Source organism: Parasteatoda tepidariorum, chromosome 3 (assembly GCF_043381705.1).
Source record: "Parasteatoda tepidariorum isolate YZ-2023 chromosome 3, CAS_Ptep_4.0, whole genome shotgun sequence".
Taxonomy (NCBI): domain Eukaryota; kingdom Metazoa; phylum Arthropoda; class Arachnida; order Araneae; family Theridiidae; genus Parasteatoda; species Parasteatoda tepidariorum.
Window position 1 is genome coordinate 99,627,384 of NC_092206.1, and position 21,609 is coordinate 99,648,992.

A 21,609-nucleotide genomic window follows, 5' to 3' on the forward strand; every position below is an offset into this window, starting at 1 on the left:
CTTTGACTAGGGAAGAACAAATGCTTCTATTTCTTTCATTGGATATCTGTAAAGCTTATTGTTTATTTTTAAATTACATTATCCCAGTTTTTGAAAGAGCCTTAATTATCTTACAATCTAAGGAGCCAAAAATTCATACTTTGAATTCTTTATTATTACATTTATTAAAAGATTTGTATCAAAATTTATCAGAGCAGACGTTATTAAAGGTTCTTCCCTGATGGACATTAACTTTATGTCAGAGAAGAATCATAAATTGGATGATGATATTATAATTGGCAGTGCTGCTTCCAAGTTAATATCAGTCTTAAAAATGGAAAATAGGCAACTCTCTTGTAGTAATATAAGAAATTATTATATTGCTGTCTGCAACTATATACGGCAGAAATTTCCCTTGAATAGTGAGTTTTTATTATCTGCTGAAGTTGCAGATGTTAATAAATTACCCTCAAAAAGATTAAAAAATGTTGATATCTTCTTGAAAAAATTCCCATCGATGTGCAATAGTGAAAATGTTGAAGAAACTGAAGATATGAAAAGAGATAAACTTTTAGAGGAGTTTAGTGATATGCAGATTACTGATTTACCTTCTGTGATTAAACAGGAAACAAGAATGGACAAAAAATGGGATACCATTTCTAAAATAACATCGAATGATGGATGTTTCAAAAAGTACAGTAGAATAGCAAAAATCATGGTAGCTATATTAAGCATACCTCACAGCAATGCAGAATGTGAAAGGGTATTCAGCATAGTAAAAAAAAAAAAGAACACAGTTTAAAAATTCTTTCTCTGATAAATCTCTAGCGAACATTCTAATTGCCAAAAGCACACAACTGGATGTTGTTATGAGCAGACCTTCCATATAGAATTCCTAAAAGCAGCTAAGTCTGCTACATATGAGCATTTAAAGCAATGAATGTTTTTAATTAAGTCTAACGTTTATTTAATTTTTTCCTTTTCTTATTAATCTAGAAATTGAATTTTGAAATTGTGATTAAATGTAAGTATGTGTTAAAACAATTATATAATAAAATAGTCAAGATTTAAAAAGAGTTTTTTGTTATTGTTTTCACTATGAATTTTTTTAAGAAATAATTTATTTAAAATTGACAAGTGTATTTAGTAACAGACCTTAATTTTGTGTAAAAAGGTCCTCTTATAACACTTTCTGTATAACACTATGTCGAGTAAAACACTAGCTCAGAATTGTAAGGTCATACAGATTACAATGTTGGCAGGTCTGCATTTGCTATTATGTTCAATATTTTTTTTATTTTGTGTACTATATTAAAAAATTACTTTGAATCATTGATGTGTAAATAATTGTTGAAATTATTGATTTGAGTTTCAATTGTTAGCACTGCTGTAAATTGAGTAAAGTTCAAATAAATGTGTGTTATTTGGCAGAGTTGAAAGATATAAAAAATTTCATTATTAATAAGATATAAAAGAAAGATATAAAAAATTCATTTTCTTTGTAAACAAAAAATGATTAAGTGTCCTGACCATCCATTTTTAAATCAATAAATATATGTCGTAACTAAAAATTTAATTTGCATTTAAATGACTGAAATTTCATTCTGAATTCCCAATTAAAAGATTTTTATCAGAATATAACTTAAATTTTTCACTAAAAATTGAAATTTAAAAAAATGATCATTTATTTTCTGTTTTGTTCTTCTCATTTGTACTACTATAATCAGTTTTGCAAGAAAAAATTTCAAAAGTTATTGTGATGAATCAAATGTTGGATAACAAATAAAGTCTATTTTTGAATTTATTTAGCAATCTTGTTTTGAGATTGATTTTGCGGAAATGTCAAAACTTCAGAATACAACATCTCAAATACAGACTTCATTGGATAATACTCAAGACAATCTTTCAAGGTATATGCAATTATTGTAATTTATATATTGCTCTATTTATATGCATTTTATTGTTTAATGAATTTCATGGGTAGATTTTTATTGTTAATTCCATATATTAAATTATATGATAAGCTCATTCTGATATATTCATTACAAACATGATGCTGGGACTTTGAGAAGAAAGAAAGAAAGAAAACCTAGGATACCCTAACAACTCTGAAAATATTCAGATTCATTATTTCATTTAAGGTGCCTGTTCAATTATTGAGCCAATATTTGTGAATCTGTTTTTAAGGTGGAATCAGTGTAATTTATATCTCAATAACTATTATTGATATTCTAATAATATATGCATTTATTTTGTTTTCAGATCAAGTTGCACAATTTATGCCTTTGGTTAAATGTGGCTAGCAAAGCTGTTGGTTTAGCCAATTATTGAATTACAAGCAAAATATTATTTAAAATAATAACTTGTTTCACTTTTTGTCCCTTTAACAGACATTCCAAAGAAATAGAATAAAACAAATTTTAATATACATCTTCCATATTCACCACATCTTATCAATTCAGATTTTCATAAATACAGTTCTTAACATAAAAAAAAAATCACATATGGAAGAAATCAAACATTCTTCCATTGAACTTAGCTATTTCTAGACGAAGAAGGAATTCAAGATTATTTACAAAATAAGAGTTCATATTATTTTGATAATCCTTTTTTGAATTACTAATTTCTTGTTTGTATTATTCATTGATTATGTGTCTTTTGTTTCTTTGCCTTTTTTTCCAACCTTCAGGTATGCTTTGTAATCAGAATATTTAGTTTTTTTTTTGATTTAAAAGAAATACTTCATTAATAATATTGTATTTTTATTGTTTATTAGTAAACTAAAAAACACTCTATGTTAATTATCATATTACATAGTTTGGAGTTTTAGATTAAAATATGTAACCAAAGATCCTTTGTATCTTTGGTTATTTATCGTATTCTAAAAATCCATTCTATATAACCGGATAATTATTGTTTATTAGAATTAAGATGCTTATTATTCTCTTTTGAATTCTAATTATTTTCTTTTTGTTAGTTCATGCATACTTATTTTGCTGCATAATACAATTTTTATTTATTTTTAAATCAATTATTGATTTGTTAACTTATTCTAGATCTGACAACGAAAACAGAGAAGATTTAGCTAGCGAAGAGGAAATTTCAGTGGTAAAGAAAAAAAGAACAGCTCCTAAAAATTCTCATCAAAGTCAAAGCAATGTGGAATTTGCTGCCCCGGGGGAAAACCGGAGTAAAAGAATCCCTGTAACTAAAGTGCAAAATGGATCAGTGCGAAAACGTGGTAGACCTAAAAGAATTACTAAAAAGAGCGGACGGACAAAAGACAGTGCTTCGAATTCTGAAACCGTCTCATCAGATGAAGGCGGTAATTCTGATGTGCAGGTGGACAGTTCTGATGGAATCAGTGTGAACATTTCAGATTCTGATTCCATCAAACGTTTGATCAAAGAGTGCAATGTTTGTTTGAATTTGGATGAAATTGAACAGTATGCTGGTCCACTCCGAATGAACAATGTTTCTCCCATCAAAACGAAAAGGGGAAAAAACAACTCTTTAGTTTTAAATAGTCATTCATTAAAAAATGGTGCTCCTTCCTTTCAGAATAATTTAAGTGATAGTGAAGTGTCTGCTGGAAGAAGTAGTAATAGAAAACGGGTGGCTAGCCCAGAGAAGGAATCGCCTACAAATAACAAAAAGTAATACTTATTTTATTAGGTACATTATGCATGTTTTTTTCACTAATTACAATTTTTCCCTTTTTTAATTATTTTTATGAAATTTCAATGATATTTTCAATTTTTTTAATTTTTATTTTTTCTTAATTTCATGTTTTCTAATTATTGTCAAAAATGGCATTTAAATTACCTAAGAATCATATTTTTAATCCTGATTTAAAAATTTGGTTAGCTTATCTAACTACAAACCAAATCTTTTTAAATTAAGATTAAATATATAATACAGAACCAATTTAAATGCCATTTTCCATAATAGTTGTTAGAAAACATGATAATCTGATAAATGAAAATACCTGTTCAAACACATACGTTGAAATGGTTCATAAAAGGAAAGTGCCCCTATCAGTGTACTATGACATTTCCAGTCATGCGCTGTTGCGATACACTCTGTATGAAGATTTTTTTTTTTAGCAATATGCAATCTTTAAATTTTGGTAATAAAAAGCAATATTGATACTCTTGAAGATTGTAATTAAAATATGATAAATTCCTATTAATCTTTATTTTATTTATTAAGTACATATTTATCTTATTTTTACTCATAATTAACTTTTAATTTAACTTTTTATAAATTCAAATTACAATGTGTATATACAGTCAAACTTGGATAATTCGAACGTCTTTAATTCGAATTCGTGTATAATTCGAAGCTTTTCTACTTCCCTAGACACATGTATATTCCGTTAATGCTAAAAAATCTTGGTTATTTCGGAATCCAACTTCTTTAATTCGAAGTTTTTACCCTTTCAAAAATGACAAAATCTAGTGTTTAAATGCAGTTATTTTTGAAAAGTATTCTGGTTACTTTCAGCTATTATGGAAAAATTTTTTAGGGATGACAAGGGGGAGGGAGAAAGGACGACGGGAAGGGTATTTCGAATCACGTGATAGGATACATACATGTCATTGGTCGGAGCGGAGGAGAAAAAAATTGTCACCGGCTAGGCGAGTCTTCATGATCTTGAAAAAAGTTATGTCTATGTGAGTCGTCCTTCAAAGGTCATCGGGCAGTTGATTGACAGGTGTTCCTCTAGTAGTGGTGCGTTTATTTTTTTCATGAGATCACCTTGCATCCGACTCCGGGAAACTGGTGTATAATCACGGCATTAAACACTAGGACTGTAGTCGACATTACTTGAGTTTTCTACATTGTGATTTTAGTTTTGTAGTGATAGTTCAGTACCAGCATGTATTTAGTAAGCCCCGTGTCCCATATAAAACCTTATCTTTCGATGAAAAATTGCTGTAATTCGAGAAGTAGAAAAGGGTGTAAAAAAATGCATCATCGCAAAAGAGTTTGGAATAGCCCCTAACACTCTTTCGACTTTTTTGAAAAATAAAGAAAGAATTTTTAAATCTAATGGAAATCGCAAGCGAGCTAGAGAGCCTGATTATCCTGACGTGGACGAGTGTGTTGCAAAGTGGTTTAAACAAGCACGGGACAAGAACATCCCTCTCAGTGGAACTCTTGTACGTGCTAAAGCTGAAGAATTTGCCATCAGTTTAGGTAACAGCAGCTTCAAAGCAAGCTCCGGATGGTTAGACGGGTTTAAGGAAAGAAATGCAGTTTCTTTCAAGTCTGTGTGTGGTGAAAGCTCAAGTGTGAACCAAGGTGCAGCAAATGAGTGGGGAAAAAAAGTTGCTGAAATTATTGAGTATACACAGGACAGAGACATTTTGAATGTCGATGAGACAGGACTTTTTTTCAAATGTACTCCTGCAAAAACTCTTACTTTTAAAGGTGAAAAATTTAATGGTGGAAAACTTAGTAAAGATAGAATCACCTTACTTGTAGGATCAAACATGGATGGCACTGAGAAATTACCATTACTGATGATAGGAAAATCACGAAGTCCAAGATGTTTTAAAAATGTCAAATCAAAGCCTATAGGATACCATTCTAACACAAAAGCATGGATGACGATTTTTGAAGAATGGCTACTAGATCTCAATCGCACATACCAAAGAAAAAACAGAAAAATCATCCTGTTTATTGATAACTGCACTGCTCATAAATCGATACCCACTATGGAAAATATCACGGTTGTTTTTTTTCCCGCCAAACATGACATCAGTGGTGCAACCAATGGATCAAGGCATCGTTAAAAATCTGAAGCATTTTTACAGATGTCTAGTCGTTCAACACCTCCTTACTGAATCTTCTCAAAAGCTTCCCATTACNTGTGTTGCAAAGTGGTTTAAACAAACACGGGACAAGAACATCCCTCTCAGTGGAACTCTTGTACATGCTAAAGCTGAAGAATTTGCCATCAGTTTAGGTAACAGCAGCTTCAAAGCAAGCTCCGGATAGTTAGACGGGTTTAAGGAAAGAAATGCAATTTCTTTCAAGTCTGTGTGTGGTGAAAGCTCAAGTGTGAACCAAGGTGGAGCAAATGAGTGGGAAAAAAAAGTTGCCGAAATTATTGAGTATACACAAGACAGAGACATTTTTAATGTCGATGAGACAGGACTTTTTTTCAAATGTACCCCTGCAAAGACTCTTACTTTTAAAGGTGAAAAATGTAATGGTGGAAAACATAGTAAAGACAGAATCACCTTACTTGTAGGATCGAACATGGATGGCACTGAGAAATTACCATTATTGATGATAGGAAAGTCCAAGGTGTTTTAAAAATGTCAAATCAAAGCCTATAGGATGCCTTTCTTCCTTTCTAACACAAAAGCATGGATGACGACGCATATTTTTGAAGAATTGCTACTTGATCTGAATCGCACATACCAAAAAAAAACAGAAAAACCATCCTATTTATTGATAACTGCACTGCTCATAAATCAATACCCACTATGGAAAATATCACTGTTGTTTTTTTCCCGCCAAACATGACATCAGTGGTGCAACCAATGGATCAAGGCATCATTAAAAATCTGAAACATTTTTACAGATGTCTAGTCGTTCAACACCTCCTTACTGAATCTTCCCAAAAGCTTCCCATTACTCTCCTCGATGCTTCAAGAATGTGTTTAAATGCATGGTCCAAAGTCAGCCAAAAAACAATAGCAAATTGTTTTCGGAAGGCAGGATTCATCAGGAACACTGTCCCGAGAGTTATTTTCAATGAAGAAAATTTACCTCCCCCAGTTGCATGGGAAGACAACATTCAGTTCGATGATTACGTCAGTATGGATGAAAATATAGATATTTGTGGAGAATTATCGGATAAAGATATTCTATCTGAAGTTCTAAACAATAAGAATATTACAACAGAAGACGAAGAAGATATTGAAGATGAGGTAGAAGAACAGAGGCCAATTCCAACTTCAAGTGAGGCAGTCGTTCATTTATCAGAATATCGATGCTATGCAGAAGGACAATCTGACGTAAGTGAAGCTGTGTTTAGAGCTATAAATATTCTTGAAGATTTTGTCAGAAAAAATCAAGCAAGCTCTTTAAAGCAATCTGATATAGCTAAATATTTTTAAAAATTGTAACGTTTTAATTTAAAATTAATGAACAATCTTTGTTTCGCAATTTCTGTTATGAGTAATTATTTTAAGACATAAAAATAACATTGTTTGGATAATTCAAAGTTCGGATAATTCAAAGTTTCGCAGAGACCCCTTGCCCTTCGAATTATCCAAGTTCAACTGTATATATATATATTATAAAAAAATGCTTATATACAACATGTTTCAAGAGATTTTTAAAACTTTATTTTTCATTTAAAGTGTATTTTTAATAGTTCTTAATGCTTTTCTGCATTTTTATTTATTTATTCTTTTGAAATTGTTAGTTTATGAACATACAACTTGCCTTATCTCTTTAGATTATTTTTAAAAATGTTTTTTATATTACATATTTGTAGTTTTATAAGTATATTCCAATTTTCATACGAATAAACAAAGTTCAATATGGAAATAATCATTAGGTATATTTTTAAAGAATATATCACACCACAAAAAGATAGAGAGTTGAGATATTTTATAATATACTGAAAACTTAAAAAAAAAAATTTACTTAACTCTTAAGAACTCTTTATTATCTATCTTTATATAGGTTGAGAAAAAAAGTATAACTGATGAAATTTCAATTTAATTAAAGCAACAGTCAAAAATGGCATTACTTTGTAGAAACACATTTTGAAAAAAATAATAATTTATGTATAATTATGCTTAAAATCATACAAATGTATGATTTTAAGCATAATTATCATACAAAAATCATACAAATGCATTTAAAGAAATCTTTATATTCAAGCATATTACTTATAAATTGATGTATATTTTATTTAGCCGGAATTTTGAAATATTACTTTTATAAATTTTAACTGCTACTCCAATATAAATATAAAAAATAATAATAATAGTTTCTTACGTGTATCAGACAGTTCAATGAATTTTATTGAAGTTATAGTTTTAATTATGGTGTAAATTAATATTGATTTCAAATTTTGTTTCTACAATTTAAGAAAGGCATTTGATATTTAGAAATGAATTATGGCCTGTTTAAATGCATTTTCTAGTATGTAAGTCAAACCTCCATATTTAACTTCAAAATTGTAAATTTTGTCAATATTCAATTAATAACTTGACTCTTGAATTCACACTTGTTTAAAAAAAATCCAAATATCAAATATATGCATCTGAAAATATGGAAACCTGAATTCTTTAGCCATTATGTCTTTTTCTTCTGTATGTGGAATTTTGTATCCCTGAGTTGTTGAACGTTGAGAATCAGCCCTGAGTGTCATGCCAATAGCAACACAGGTGATATCCTGACTTGTATCTGTGGTTGAAATTTGGGGGTTAAAGGATTATTTCAACCTTCTAGCCATCGAGCACTTGTATTTCCTCTTCAACAATGTGAAGTTTTTCCTGTCCATATCTATAGTAACAATGAATTTAACTTAGCTGTTGTACTTACTCTACAGCAAACTAGTTGTTGTGCTTAATCAATAGCAAACTGTGTTGCCCAAATGTATTGATAGTGGTAGTTGTTTTTCATTTACAGCAAACTCTGTTTTCTTAATGTGTTATAGTAGTTAATTCTTCTGATACATGCCCATTGTGAATGGTGTACAGCTATGTTTCTATATCAAGCCCTAGTCCATTTTTCTACTAACATATCTTGACTAACAAACCTGCAATACATTTTTTTTTTCAATCTTCTGTCAACTTAGTTCATGTACAGTAGGTCACAACCTAAAGAAGGAATGATGCATGTTTGCTTTTTCCTTCTTTTAAAATGAATAAAAAATATCCCCATTGTGCCTTTGCATATTAAACATTACTATCTTAAACAGTAGAAAAGTGTATTTCTCTCTAAAAAAAACTTGTCTCTATAGTGGGAGGCTAGAATGTTTATTTCATTATAAATATACAATTTTGTATCTTAAATATTTAAATTTTGATGGTGACTTGGAATCTAGTCATAAAAGTAAACTTCTTTCAATATGCCATACTCTTTATGTCTAGTTTTTACTCTCCGTACATTGTATATATTATTGAAGTTTTCTAAACACTGCACTCTAATTACGACACTCTGTGTTTGTCTTTATAAAGAGTGATAAGTTTTATCTAAACTTTATTAAATACAATTTGTAGGAAGAAAGATACTGCCCCTTCTCTTCGCTCATTACGTAGCAATGCATCTTCCTCTGCTGTGGAAGAAGAGTCATCTGCCAGTTCCTCCATAAGTGATACAAAAGCAAGCTCTTCTGTGGACTCTATACAAAGCTTTACATCAAGTATTATAAAGTATGCTCCCAAAAGATCTGGTGCTGCTTCAGTCATTGTTCAGAACTCTCAAAATAATGCCATAAGGCAAACTAAATCTAAAATCCTGTCCAATCAAATTAACGAGTCTGTTGAGGAGAACAGTTCATCGAGGTAAATCAATTATTTTTTTATTTTTTTTAATAAATTAAGAATGTTTTGTCGGAATTGTAAGTACTACTTTTATAATATCCTGTTTATCATACAAGCTTATAGTTAGTTTGTTTCCATTTCATTTTTATAAATTTAGTTTTAAATGTAGTAACCTTGAATATGTTTCAATAGATTGTCTTTTAGTCTACCAACTAGTTATTTGCTTTAATATTTTTCCTCCTTTATTTTCTTCCTTGCTTGCATCCTTATTCCTCAGATTGCATTGACTACACAATTTAAAAATATTAATTCACCAAAAGACAAGCTCGTAAGGCTTTCTTACACTTAATAAAAACAATCATTGGATAAAATACTTGTTTAAATTTTTATGGTCAGTTATAAGTTGTTTTTTTTTTTCATTATATCTTAGAAAATTTAAACTGTGAAATAAGTTTCAGAATTGGTTACTAAAGCTTCAGGGAAAATTTATTCATTTCTTCTTTTAATTCTTAATAATTTTTCTTTGTTGAAATGTAGTCATAATACTGGTAAATTTACAGGACATTCCAAAATTTGAGTTAAGAATTGAGAGGTGTGATGAAAGGTATCAAGAAGATGAAAACTTACCATAAGGGTCACAAACCATGTTGAGAAGATGGAAATCAGAAAAAGCCCTTGTGGGGTTTTGATACCATGTGTGAGCACAACTACAAAAGATTCTACTGACTTTTTAAGTGCTAAAGGATTTATTTTATTAATTATTACAAGATTTTTTCCTAATGGCACTCACTGACATTATTGCCTAGTTTACAACAATGCAAAAATGATTCCCAGATAAGCAAAACAACAATCTACAGTATGAAATCCTCCAGTGGGTCCACAATTGTCCCTAAACTCAAAGCCTTTATGCATCTTTATATGTGGCCCCATTATCTATCGAAACCTTTCATTCTGTTGATGCCTTTTATCACCCTTCCAAATTTGGAATAATCAAATCTTGGCAGTACCCTGCTTATTTAGCATTTAATCCTATAATTAATAATTTCTAAAAAAAATTTTATTGAAGAACAAGCTTAATTTTAAATGTTGTATCAAAGCTTCTTTGAAAATCATTGACTATCTTTTTTCTTTTAAACCTTAATAAAAAAGAAATTCTGTTAAACATGTAGTAATAAAACGGAAATCTAGATCCAATTGTTTATTGTTAGAATCTGTTTTTTAAATATTTTTTATAACACATAGTTCTATTTTAGATAATCCTTGGCTTAACTCTGTTAAGCTTAATTTATTTTTTCACTTAACCAAAACTTTTGTTATTTTTGGATGATAGCTTAAGAATATTAAAGACCAACAGTGAATAAAGTAATGTTAGCACTACCACCAACATACTTTATTTAATTAAGAAACAATATTAATTTATTAGCTCTGGAAAAAAATTATATATTAAAACTATTAGCATGCTATGAAAACTTAACTATCATAACTTTCAAATTATTGTTTTGGTTTCAAATAATTTTATTGTAATCGTAAGTTCTTTAAAACTTTGGCGCTTTTTGAATAACATAAATTTTATCAATATTTATTTTTATTCAAAAACGTATTCTTTTTAGCGTAAAAAAATGTAGATTCTTAAAATTGCTTTTATTGAAAGAAAAAACACAGTCTTTCAACGTCTACCTAAAACTGTAAAGTTAATACATCATTTGCAAAGTTACAGATACCTCTTCTTTTAAAGTCTTTCATCGAGACCTTTAAATTTATATTTTAAAAAATGTATGGCTGTTATGCAGAAAAATATATTATTCCCATACAATTGATGAAGCAGTGTTCTTATACTTTACTGAACTTATAGATGGTGATCATGTTATTTTGTTCACCATCTATAAGTTCTCTTAAGGAACAGGGTGCAATGGGAGATTACTTTTTGTAATAATAATTGCAAGAAATATCAAACAAAAATCCACTATTTTAAAAAGTTTTTATAATAATGAGTTTAATCTTTATCCCATTTTACCACACATATTACATTTAAACTCTAAATAAATTTAAAATTGATGAGTTGCTATCTTTTGAATGAACTTGCCTTTTTTCACTATTTAATTGCTTGAATTTTGAATTACGATTAATCCACGAGATTTTTTTTTCTTTACTTTGTATCATTCTTAATATTGAGTAAGTCTGAAAAACATTTAGAAAAGAAGGAATAAACATGTAGAAAAATGTATACAACTCTTGAAAATTATAATGAGTCCAGTTGTCTCCAACTCCTAAAAGCACATTCTAGAATGTAGACATAGGGTTGCAGATCACTGCTTTAAGCCTTTCTGTTAAAATAAATTGAAAATTAAATTAGAATTGTATGCGTTCAAAGCCTGTAATTAGCTACACTGTTAACCATTCCTATAACTTTGAAGATTTTTGTTTTATTAAAGTATTTTGTTTTATTATTTTTTAAGTTTTTTTATTTAATACATGATATATAGTTATTTAAGTAAACTAAATTAAAAATTGAATCCTATTTTTTCTTCAAAATATTTTGACATTTTAAACACTAAAATAGCCACAAATAAAGTTTCTTGTTAGACCCCAAATTTATTTTGATTGAAATGCATTAGAATTGCATGTTGAATGACTAGTTTTTAACAAGTTGTTTTAATTTGATTTATTTTTCACTTATGTTTATGATTTGAAACAGTATAAGTTACCCAATTTTTTGTTTCTTTCCTTTTATTTTGTTATTCTTTACTTCTTTCCCCTCCTCTTAGAAAGGAGAAACCTGTTACAAGGAGTAATAAGGTAACAAGTTCCATAAAGACTACTAACTCTATTGTGACGAGAACCTCTGCTAGAACAGCAAAAAATAAAGTGATTGAAGTGAGTAACTATTGCAGCTCTCTCACCTAGAAAATATGCTTATCTTTTAATTTTATTATTTCACTATTCGCTTTGTATTTCAGAAAAAAATCTATTTGAATGACTAGCACATATACTGTTCATCTTGTTTAATAATGTTACAACTGAAAGATGTCCCGAAATTCATACAGAATTTGCACTAAATAATAAAATGTTGCCAACAAAAAGATGGAGCTGCTAAAAATTTAGGGTTGTTGAATATAGAATACTACTCAAAAGAACAACATGTTTTTAAAATTGGGTCATATAAGTCACATAATTGGCCCTAGTCATATAATTTCTTGTTTTGGTGATTAAAAATCTATGTCAATATCATGTGATTTCATTCTGTTAGAATTTTTATTTCCTTGTCTTAGGTTTATGTCAGCAAGCCAACAACTACCCACACTTTTAAGAGGCACTTTCTCTCCCAACTGTCTCTGGAGATGGGAAGGGAAAATTCTAAATATGCTTTTAATCCTTTGTATATCATTTTCACAATTAAACAGGTGATAAATATTATAATTATTTGGCAGTATCTTCTGATGCATGTAAAAGGAAAGTCCCCCTCCCCAATCACAATTTGAGATATAAGGCTGCTGTATTGATTCCCTTTTAATATTTTGTGATAAAATTATGCCAATACAATTCTGCAATCAAGAGTTTTTGATAGGTAGTTAAATATTGCCTGTTTTTAGATTTTTGATAAATATCTTTGTTTTTATGCAAGTAACATTAAAATGATTTTTCGTCATCCACGAAATCTGTTTTCATCAATTTAAACTGCAATAAAATTAGATTTTTAAAAATCTAAAGAACGAGTAGTTTTAAATTACTTACTCATTGCCACAAAACACATCATTTTATTTTTTTAAAGTTTTGAGGAGAAATTAATCGAAGTTCTAACAATTATCAAGCGCTATTTCTTCTAATCGTATAAAGCGATCCCTTTATTTTCTACCCTTTTTTTTTAAATTATTATATTGTCTAATAATACTAAATAATCAAAACTGTTTTAAGTGCAAAAAAGTTTCTTAGAAACACAAATTAAACATTTTATCTAAAATCAAAGATTGGAAGGGTAGAAGCTATCTTAAGAAGGACATTTAGCACTGTATCAACAAAATACTGCAACGTATGCCTTCAAATCTGAGGAAACCAGTTTCCTGATTTACTATTTCATTCATAACTCTTTATTGAATTCGTCAATTAAAAAAAATCACAATTTTTAATTAAAAGTCTGAGTTTATCTATCAACATTATATTGCGTATGAATTTTGGGATACCTTTTACTTGATGAGCTACTTGGACAAAACTTTACCCTCAAAATAATGCTTTCCTCTTAAAGAATTTAAACAAAAACTGGTTTGTTATGGGGAAAAAATAACCGTCTATTTCAAACTCAATAAAAGTTTAAAGATTATATTCTTGCTATTAATGGTTGGCAAAGTATTCTGAATTTTCATCGTCACTTCATAATGAAAGTACATGATTTGATATTGAAACTTACCGAAAATTGTGGTCTTTTATATTGATATTAATTATTATCAAAACAAGTCTTGTTATCTAACAATCTCACTGAAATCACTTTAGTACTGTACTGAAGAAAATGGTACTAGTGATATTGTACCTGCGGTACTAACATTTATTATTAATTTAAAGAATATATTTCCATATATATTTATTTCTTTTAATATCAGTTATCATGATTTATTAAGACAGTTTTAATCATCTTTATTGAATATGTATATATTCTGATTTTTAAAAAATGGAAATTGTACATATGCCTTAACAAATCATGTTCATAGTCAAAAATATTGTAGTTATATATTAAAATTAATAAAATATTATTTATATTTTTGGAAGATATTATTTGTTAAGGTAAGTTAATGTGCATTCAACAGATATGAATGTAATTTTTATTTTATCAGAGATGATTGTGCTCCGGAAAAATTCTAGAGTTTTCGCTAACTGCAATCCATAAGTTTCCAGAAATCCGAAGTCCAGAAGTTTTAATAAATCATTGATCACATTCATGTATAAAAATTCTTGTATAATTTATTTAAAGATTTTAGAACTAGAATTATACTTGACATCTCTTTCATTTGTAAATATTTTTTCTGATAAAATAATAAATGTGATTAGAGATAAAAGTAAACTTATACATAATTATTCATTTAAAAAATGCTGCATATAGTTTAATTTATTTAGAATTTCATGTTTTGAAAATGTCAATGATTTAAATTTATAAAGATATTTTTTTAAATGCGTCATTAATGATTCTACTAATGAAATTTTCAAGATTATAGAGTTGGGCTCACAATTACTCCTGTTTTATAATAATTTTATTAGATTCTTTTGATTTAAATAATTTCTTTAAAGATACTTCAGTTAATAATTAGGTTTTATAAATATAATCATTATTAAAACATTAAAAATAAATCATAATACATTTCAAACCAAATCAGTCCGTTAAAAATTGTTTAATGCGTAGAGATGTATGATACAGGTTTATTGAAATGGAATAAAAATGTACTACTATTATTAACAGCTGAAATACAGGCAAAAAAAAGTTTTAAATTTATTTTATTAAAAATAAAATGAATCCATATTTAATAACTTCATTATACTTTACATTGTTCTTAGTTTGCATTTGAAAAATTCTCATGAATAATGTAATTTATTAAATAAATATCATTTTAAAAGTGCTGTAATTTGTTCTGCACTAAGTTACTTATGTAATTTTGCTAATTTAAACTTATTAACATAGCACTATATTTATTTTTGCAGTATGTTTTAAAACTATAAAAATCAATAAAACTTATGTTAAAGTGTTTTTTAAATTAATCATATCTTAAAAAAATCATTTGATTGAAATCAATGACTTTTTTTAAGAAAAATCATTTAAATCTTTATTCAAATCAAACTGATTTATGAGATTATTAGTTGTTTAATAAGAACGAGAGGCAGCTTACATTATCCCTAACCACTATTTAAATAAGGTCCAAGTTATTTCTTGTCAACCTGTAATTTTGATTTTATGTCAGTATTTTTTTTCTTTTAATAATGTGTGTTCTAGTCTTTTCCTAATTAGTATTATTTTTAATCTTTTTTACAGGCAAAATCAAGGCCAAAGCGAAGATGATACAAAAGCTCATCTTAATTCAACCCTCATTCTTAGGTTATGAATGTAAGTTAAGTATGAACTTGCAACAACTTACTTACCCAGCTTAAACATTCATGTATTCACTTTTATATATGATGAAGTGGACCTTCACAGTTACTATTATTACTTAGAATTTTTATAACTTCATGTCTAGTTTACTCGAGATATCTTTTGTTGCACTAATAAGGAAGTTCCTGAAGTGTCATTATTCATTATGTTATAGTTCTGAGGACAAAAATTGTTGAGTGAGTCATTAAAATTTCACCAAGCACATCACACAGTTCAGCGAATCACTTTTTAAGAGTTCTTAAGCACCAATAGCCTTAGTCTCCTTAAACAAATGTCTTAGAAGACTGCTTAAGACATTCAGCAATATATAATTGTTGTATTAAAATTTTCTTTAAAATGCTGAGTTGTGATGAAAATTTAGAATATATAAGTATATGTATAATTTTAATTCTAATTTTTAAGTGTTATTTATTTTTTTCTATTTACAAACACATATGTTAAAGTTTTTAATTGAGAATAAATGAAAGCATTTTATTAAAACAACCCTTTTCAGCCAATCATGCTTTTCATCTGCGGGACAAATAGAATTTAAGAACAATTCCCCCATGCATGAAGTTCATTTTAAAATAAAGAAATAAATAAAACAAAGCATCAATCTCAGTTTTAAAAAAAATAAAGCAATTTTAATTGTTTTTGATAAAATAACTTTTAACGGCATTTACAATTATTCCAATTTTTATTAACTTATTAATTTTAAAACTAATGAAAGTAACTAAATATTGGAATGGGTGTTAATGACGCCATGATTTATCTTAACAGAAATTAGAACCGCCTTTTTTTTTTTTCTTTTTTTTTTATTGAGTTATAAGGTAATTTTAAAGTCAGCAAATGTGATATTTAATAAATGGCGCAATTGCCCTGAAGTACACATTCAATGCAAAAATTGCAATTGAAAAATTATGCATTAATAATTACTTTGAAGTAGACAAAATAAATAGTGTGTATTATTTTCTAACTTAAAAAGAACTATCTACGAATGGGGGTGGTGACACTTCAAATACCTTCCTTGTTTAAAACACTGGAGTGCTTGTTTTTGATATTTTTGTCATTGACCACTCCAAAAGTTTGATACATTTTTAAAACCATTCTATTTAGCCAATGCAAGTTATCATTGTAGAGTGATTTTATAGTATACTTTATAATTATTATTATTGTTTGTTGAAATTTAAATTTATTTTGAGGCACATGAACTCCAATTGTGTCTAAATCATTTTATACCTATAATACCTATGTTTCTTTTTATCTAATTCATTGTAAGCTTTCTTTGAATATTGAATACAGTGTTTTTATTTTTTAAGAATTGCAATTAATGTCCAGTGCTATGCTGTATATTTTTTTATCTCATCAAAGGATAAAACAATCTTGAATAATTTATTCAGTAACTGGTGCTGCCAATGTGAGTTTGGAACTTTTTTAATGAAACTATAATTGCATTGCCAATTTTTTAATGTGTAATTGTAAAATCTACATAATCTTTTGTTAAAATAATTACTGAAATTTGTTTATTCTGCAGTGTGTTTTAAAAACATGTCATATTTTTTCTCTGTAAAGCAAGGATAGTATTTCTTTAATATATTTTGTTTAGTATTTTTGCTGCTTGTCATTATTGATATATTGTTTATGAAGATTGTTTATCTTGTTTCTTGTTGGAAATTCTTGTAAAAACTTAATCAAAAATTCGTTATTTTCATTTTTTTAATTAGGCATTTGTTTTAATTGAATACTTTTTTACCTGCAAGTTATTCAAATGTTAAATTTGTGGATGGTTATTTAATAAAAGAAATATGACACTGTGTAACCTTGATATAGTGATAAGATTTTCTGCTTCCAAGAAAACAAATTATTCAAAAATTAAATTTATTGACATTAAACAAAAAATTTTATGACATTATTTTTTATCACTAATTTACAATTTTTGTTTTATGATCCAAACTATAAAAGTAAGTATTAAATTATTTTTTACGTCAAAATACAAAATAATTATCTGAGTTTATAGGTAGTAAAAGAATTTTCATAACTGAAAGAATATTTAATTAGGTTACCTAAAAGAGATGAATTCTATAACTTAATGAAGGAATATTAAATCATTTAAATTAAAAGCTGAGATATATTTTTATTTTATTTTCGCTGTGAAATACTCTACGACTTTCAGCGGCTGGGGTATTCTTTGCTGTAAAATCTTAAAAATAACTTTTATAATGTGTGTTTTTTATTGCATTTCTCTAATTCTAATTTTGAGGGAAACATATATTATTTTATCATTTAATAAAGCTTTTAATTTTTTTTTTAAAAATCTAATTATAAAATTTGATTTTTATTAAATGAAAATCGAAATTTAAAAAAAAAATTGTTACTATTTTATGATAGTTTTAAAACTTCACTTTTTTTTTCTTTTATATTATTTATCTGTTGCAATTTATGTATATGTTGCTGCATTGTATATATTTCTAGTAATGTTGTTTGATACATTTTGTACTTGATTAAGTAGGTTCATCAAAAATAAAGGTGGGAAATTATTCCACGTTTTGTGTTTTGATGAATTGTTTTAAATTTTAAGATGTCATTCATTATTTTTTATGTGATAGCTATCACTATGTTTTTTTCAGAAATCGCAAGTCTTGTGAGTCAAATTTTATTTTATTTATAAAAAAAGAAAAATGAATTACCTGTAAATTATTTCAATAATGTTCTTCAGACAGGCTTTCTTGAGAAGTCTTTTTTTCCCCCCACTTATGTGGACAATAATGTCATCGACTTAGAACCTTGGCCCAGTCTATAAAGTTAAGGAACCCTTTTATTAGCATTGAAAAGTTTAATTCATGATTTGTTTTAATGGTGAATTTGGTTTTTTAATTTGTTAACTATCCCTTATTTTCAGACAAACCTTTAACTTTTCATATTATTATTAACTTATTTAATTTAGTCACTAACTAAATTTGAAGCATTCTATAAAATTTGGCCCTTAATTGTCAATCTGTATGAAGTTAAATATTGTAGGCTATTTTATTTCAAAAATTTTATAAAATGAAATAGCAATTCTATATTTTATTTAGAATTTTAATATGATTGTGAAAAGTTATCTCTGCTACTCTAAAGAAAATATATAACAGTGTTATGAAATAGAAATGTCACCAAAAGTTGGAATACCTGTTTATTGATATTATTCTAAATATATTGAAATATAATGAATGATAAGACTTTTTTCTCTTAGAAGTTTTAGTATTACATCTGAATTTTATAATCATGTGATATTCTGTGTATATGTAAAATTCATCTATAGAAACCATGTGTAAAAATAAAGTCAAATATATTTTTGAAAATCAAAAATGTTATTTACATGCTTGTCAGCTTTAAATACTTTGTACTTCACTGCAAGAATACTATTTCCATACTTAGTTAGCAGATTTTATCCTCTTTCAAAAAATAGAAATCACAATTATTTTCATATTTGATTATGAGAAATTCGTCATAATAAGTATTTAACATTCTCATAATATTAATATTTCCATTATGGTGTATGGAAATTAAAGGATATATTATTTTCATATTAATAACACAAATTACATTCAATTCAATTTTATTAATTTTTTTCTCTTTAATTCATTATTTTTCTCTATACCATATTTTGATTATCAAAATGGTCACAAAACAGTGAAAAGTCTGGAAATTTTATCACTGTCGAAAAATTGGAAATTTTAGGGTTAAAAATTTAATTTTTTTCCCTTTTTAATACATTGATGAAGTTTACTTAGAAATTTTATTAATTTTCAAAAATATTCTTTTGTAAATTTCGATATTTACTTAAAATTGTTGCACTATCAAAATCAAAAATTTTTGTCCTCATTAAAAAACAAATATTTTCCACAGTGACTGAAAATAACTTGCAGTTTTCTTTGATCTGTCATAAATAGCAGCATAATATTAACTAAAATGTGTAGGCCATCCGTCACGTATTATATTTACTCTATTCTTAATTTACTTTATTTTTGTAATATTTTTTTAGAAAAATAGTTATCTATTTTCAGTTTTAATACCAAGTGAAAGTGTTTTTTAACTATGTTTTATGTACTTGAATATGTTGAAATTTAAAATTAACAATAAAATGTATGTCATCAGTTACAAAAAATCAAAAACAAAATTTAAAATTGGTTTAAAAAATTCAGGGAATATTTTCCTTCCTCAATAAAGTGGCAAAAATAAAGATTTATCTTTTCTCATTTACCTAGCAAAACTCATACAAAACGTATTAAAAATATATTTTTATTAACAAACAATATCGTAACAAAAATAATTAAAAATTTCTAACCAAATCATGTAAAAGTTTTCTGTATTTAATTATTAGAAACTAATCACTAAAAAATTAAAACCATAGTTACTGTTTGTTCAAGCTCAGCACTAAGCACCCTAATGAATTTGTAAAGACAAGAAGCCAATTGGTCAGCTTAATATGAAATTAAGAATAATTTTGATCAAAAAACAAGAAAATCATTTAATCTTTATTACTCTTGGCAGAACAAGTTTTTGTCATTATTTATAACACAAACTACTTATAAGTTTTAAAAGTACTGTCAGCGACCTCATTGGCGAGATTGTAGAGCACCAAGTTTAACTTCCCAGCATTCTTCCCATTCAATAAAAAATTATTAAATGTTGCAGTCCAACTTGCTCTTTTAGCTCCGACAAGTACTAGTATTTAAATAAACATAAAACTACATGAGAAATGTTGAATTATATACTGAAAAATTATAGTATTTCAAAGCTACTTGTTACTTTAATCCACCTTTAGTCTTTTTTTTATTATGTATTATTATTTGTATATTTTGAACATCAATTAGTAATTTACATACATTTTCCTCTCATAAATTATCTATATAAAACCTCCATTGTCAATTTAACTAGACATAGAAAGAAAAAAACACATAAACTGAAAATGTTCTCTTGATTGTGTATTCATAATTTTTATTAAAAAATATTTTTGTCATAAGACAATGATTTCTTAAAATAAAAAAAATTGGGTAATAAATCAAAAATCTTTTTAAAATTAATTAAATGATTTAAATCATGCCAATCCTGTTTTTGAAGAGGGAAATAAATATATACTCTTTTTTTTTTAATTATTATTCCATATTTTCTTTCTTGCTTTGATGAAATTTGAAGGTAATTATGATATAAAAAGGAAAATATCTTCTACTTACTGTAAAAAAAATACAATTGTTAGATGTATCAGTGAATATTTGTGATTTCATGTCTTGTAAAAAGTTTAAAATTTTTATATGCTATAAAAGTTTTTAAAATAACATACATGTTTTTTAATGTATATGAAATTTTTGAAAAGCTGATTTTATTAATAAGTTTGAAATACTTCTGGGTATGTATGAAACTATGAGAAAGTTGATTTTTCTGATAATTCAAAATACTTCTTTTTTTTAAGAAAATGCAACAGGGGAGGAGAAGAAACTTCAGGAGAGTAAAAGAGATTAATTATTAAGAAATTAACAATTGTAATTATGTATAAAATAAGCCATTTGTTGTGTAAACTGTAGAAAATTCTTTCTTTGTAAATTATTTTGAATAAAAAATGGAAGAAGAAAAATTTAGAATGCTAGCTTTTAAAATAAAAAAAATTACTATTTATTAAAAAAAATTAAAGTCTGGGTGAGAAGAGAATTTTTTTTTTCTTATTTACACATAGTTAAGCAAAATATAATTGATTACAGCAGTGTTTTCCAACTTTATGACTTTTGTGTACCCTTTCTAAATTTTTCGTAATGCTGTGTACCACTAATAAAGAAATGAATATATTTTTTACTATAAAAAGAATTGCACAAAAGTTAAAAATCACATTTGGCTGTTGACACCACTAATTATTAACTGTTAATTCTGCAAAAAATAGCCGATAGAAAAATACGTAATCGTAAATTTGAATGGCTAGCTTTGTTTTTATTTAAAAAAATTTGAAATTTTCGTTTGTTGCAAGATATT

The 21,609-nt window shown here is 27.0% G+C and overlaps 1 protein-coding gene across 1 annotated transcript in view; it reads left to right on the top strand.

Moving 5' to 3' along the window:
* The window catches only part of LOC107454758 (sister chromatid cohesion protein PDS5 homolog A), a 62,766-nt gene extending 41,546 nt beyond the window's left edge, over nucleotides 1-21,220 (top strand). The window contains exons 29-34 of the mRNA XM_043040559.2: nucleotides 1,789-1,889; nucleotides 3,036-3,635; nucleotides 9,237-9,521; nucleotides 12,266-12,374; nucleotides 15,511-15,582; nucleotides 21,059-21,220. Coding sequence (XP_042896493.1) covers nucleotides 1,789-1,889; nucleotides 3,036-3,635; nucleotides 9,237-9,521; nucleotides 12,266-12,374; nucleotides 15,511-15,537 — 1,122 coding nt within the window. The 3' untranslated portion in view covers nucleotides 15,538-15,582; nucleotides 21,059-21,220. The remainder of the gene's footprint in view (nucleotides 1-1,788; nucleotides 1,890-3,035; nucleotides 3,636-9,236; nucleotides 9,522-12,265; nucleotides 12,375-15,510; nucleotides 15,583-21,058) is intronic.
* The last annotated feature ends 389 nt before the right edge of the window (nucleotides 21,221-21,609 follow it).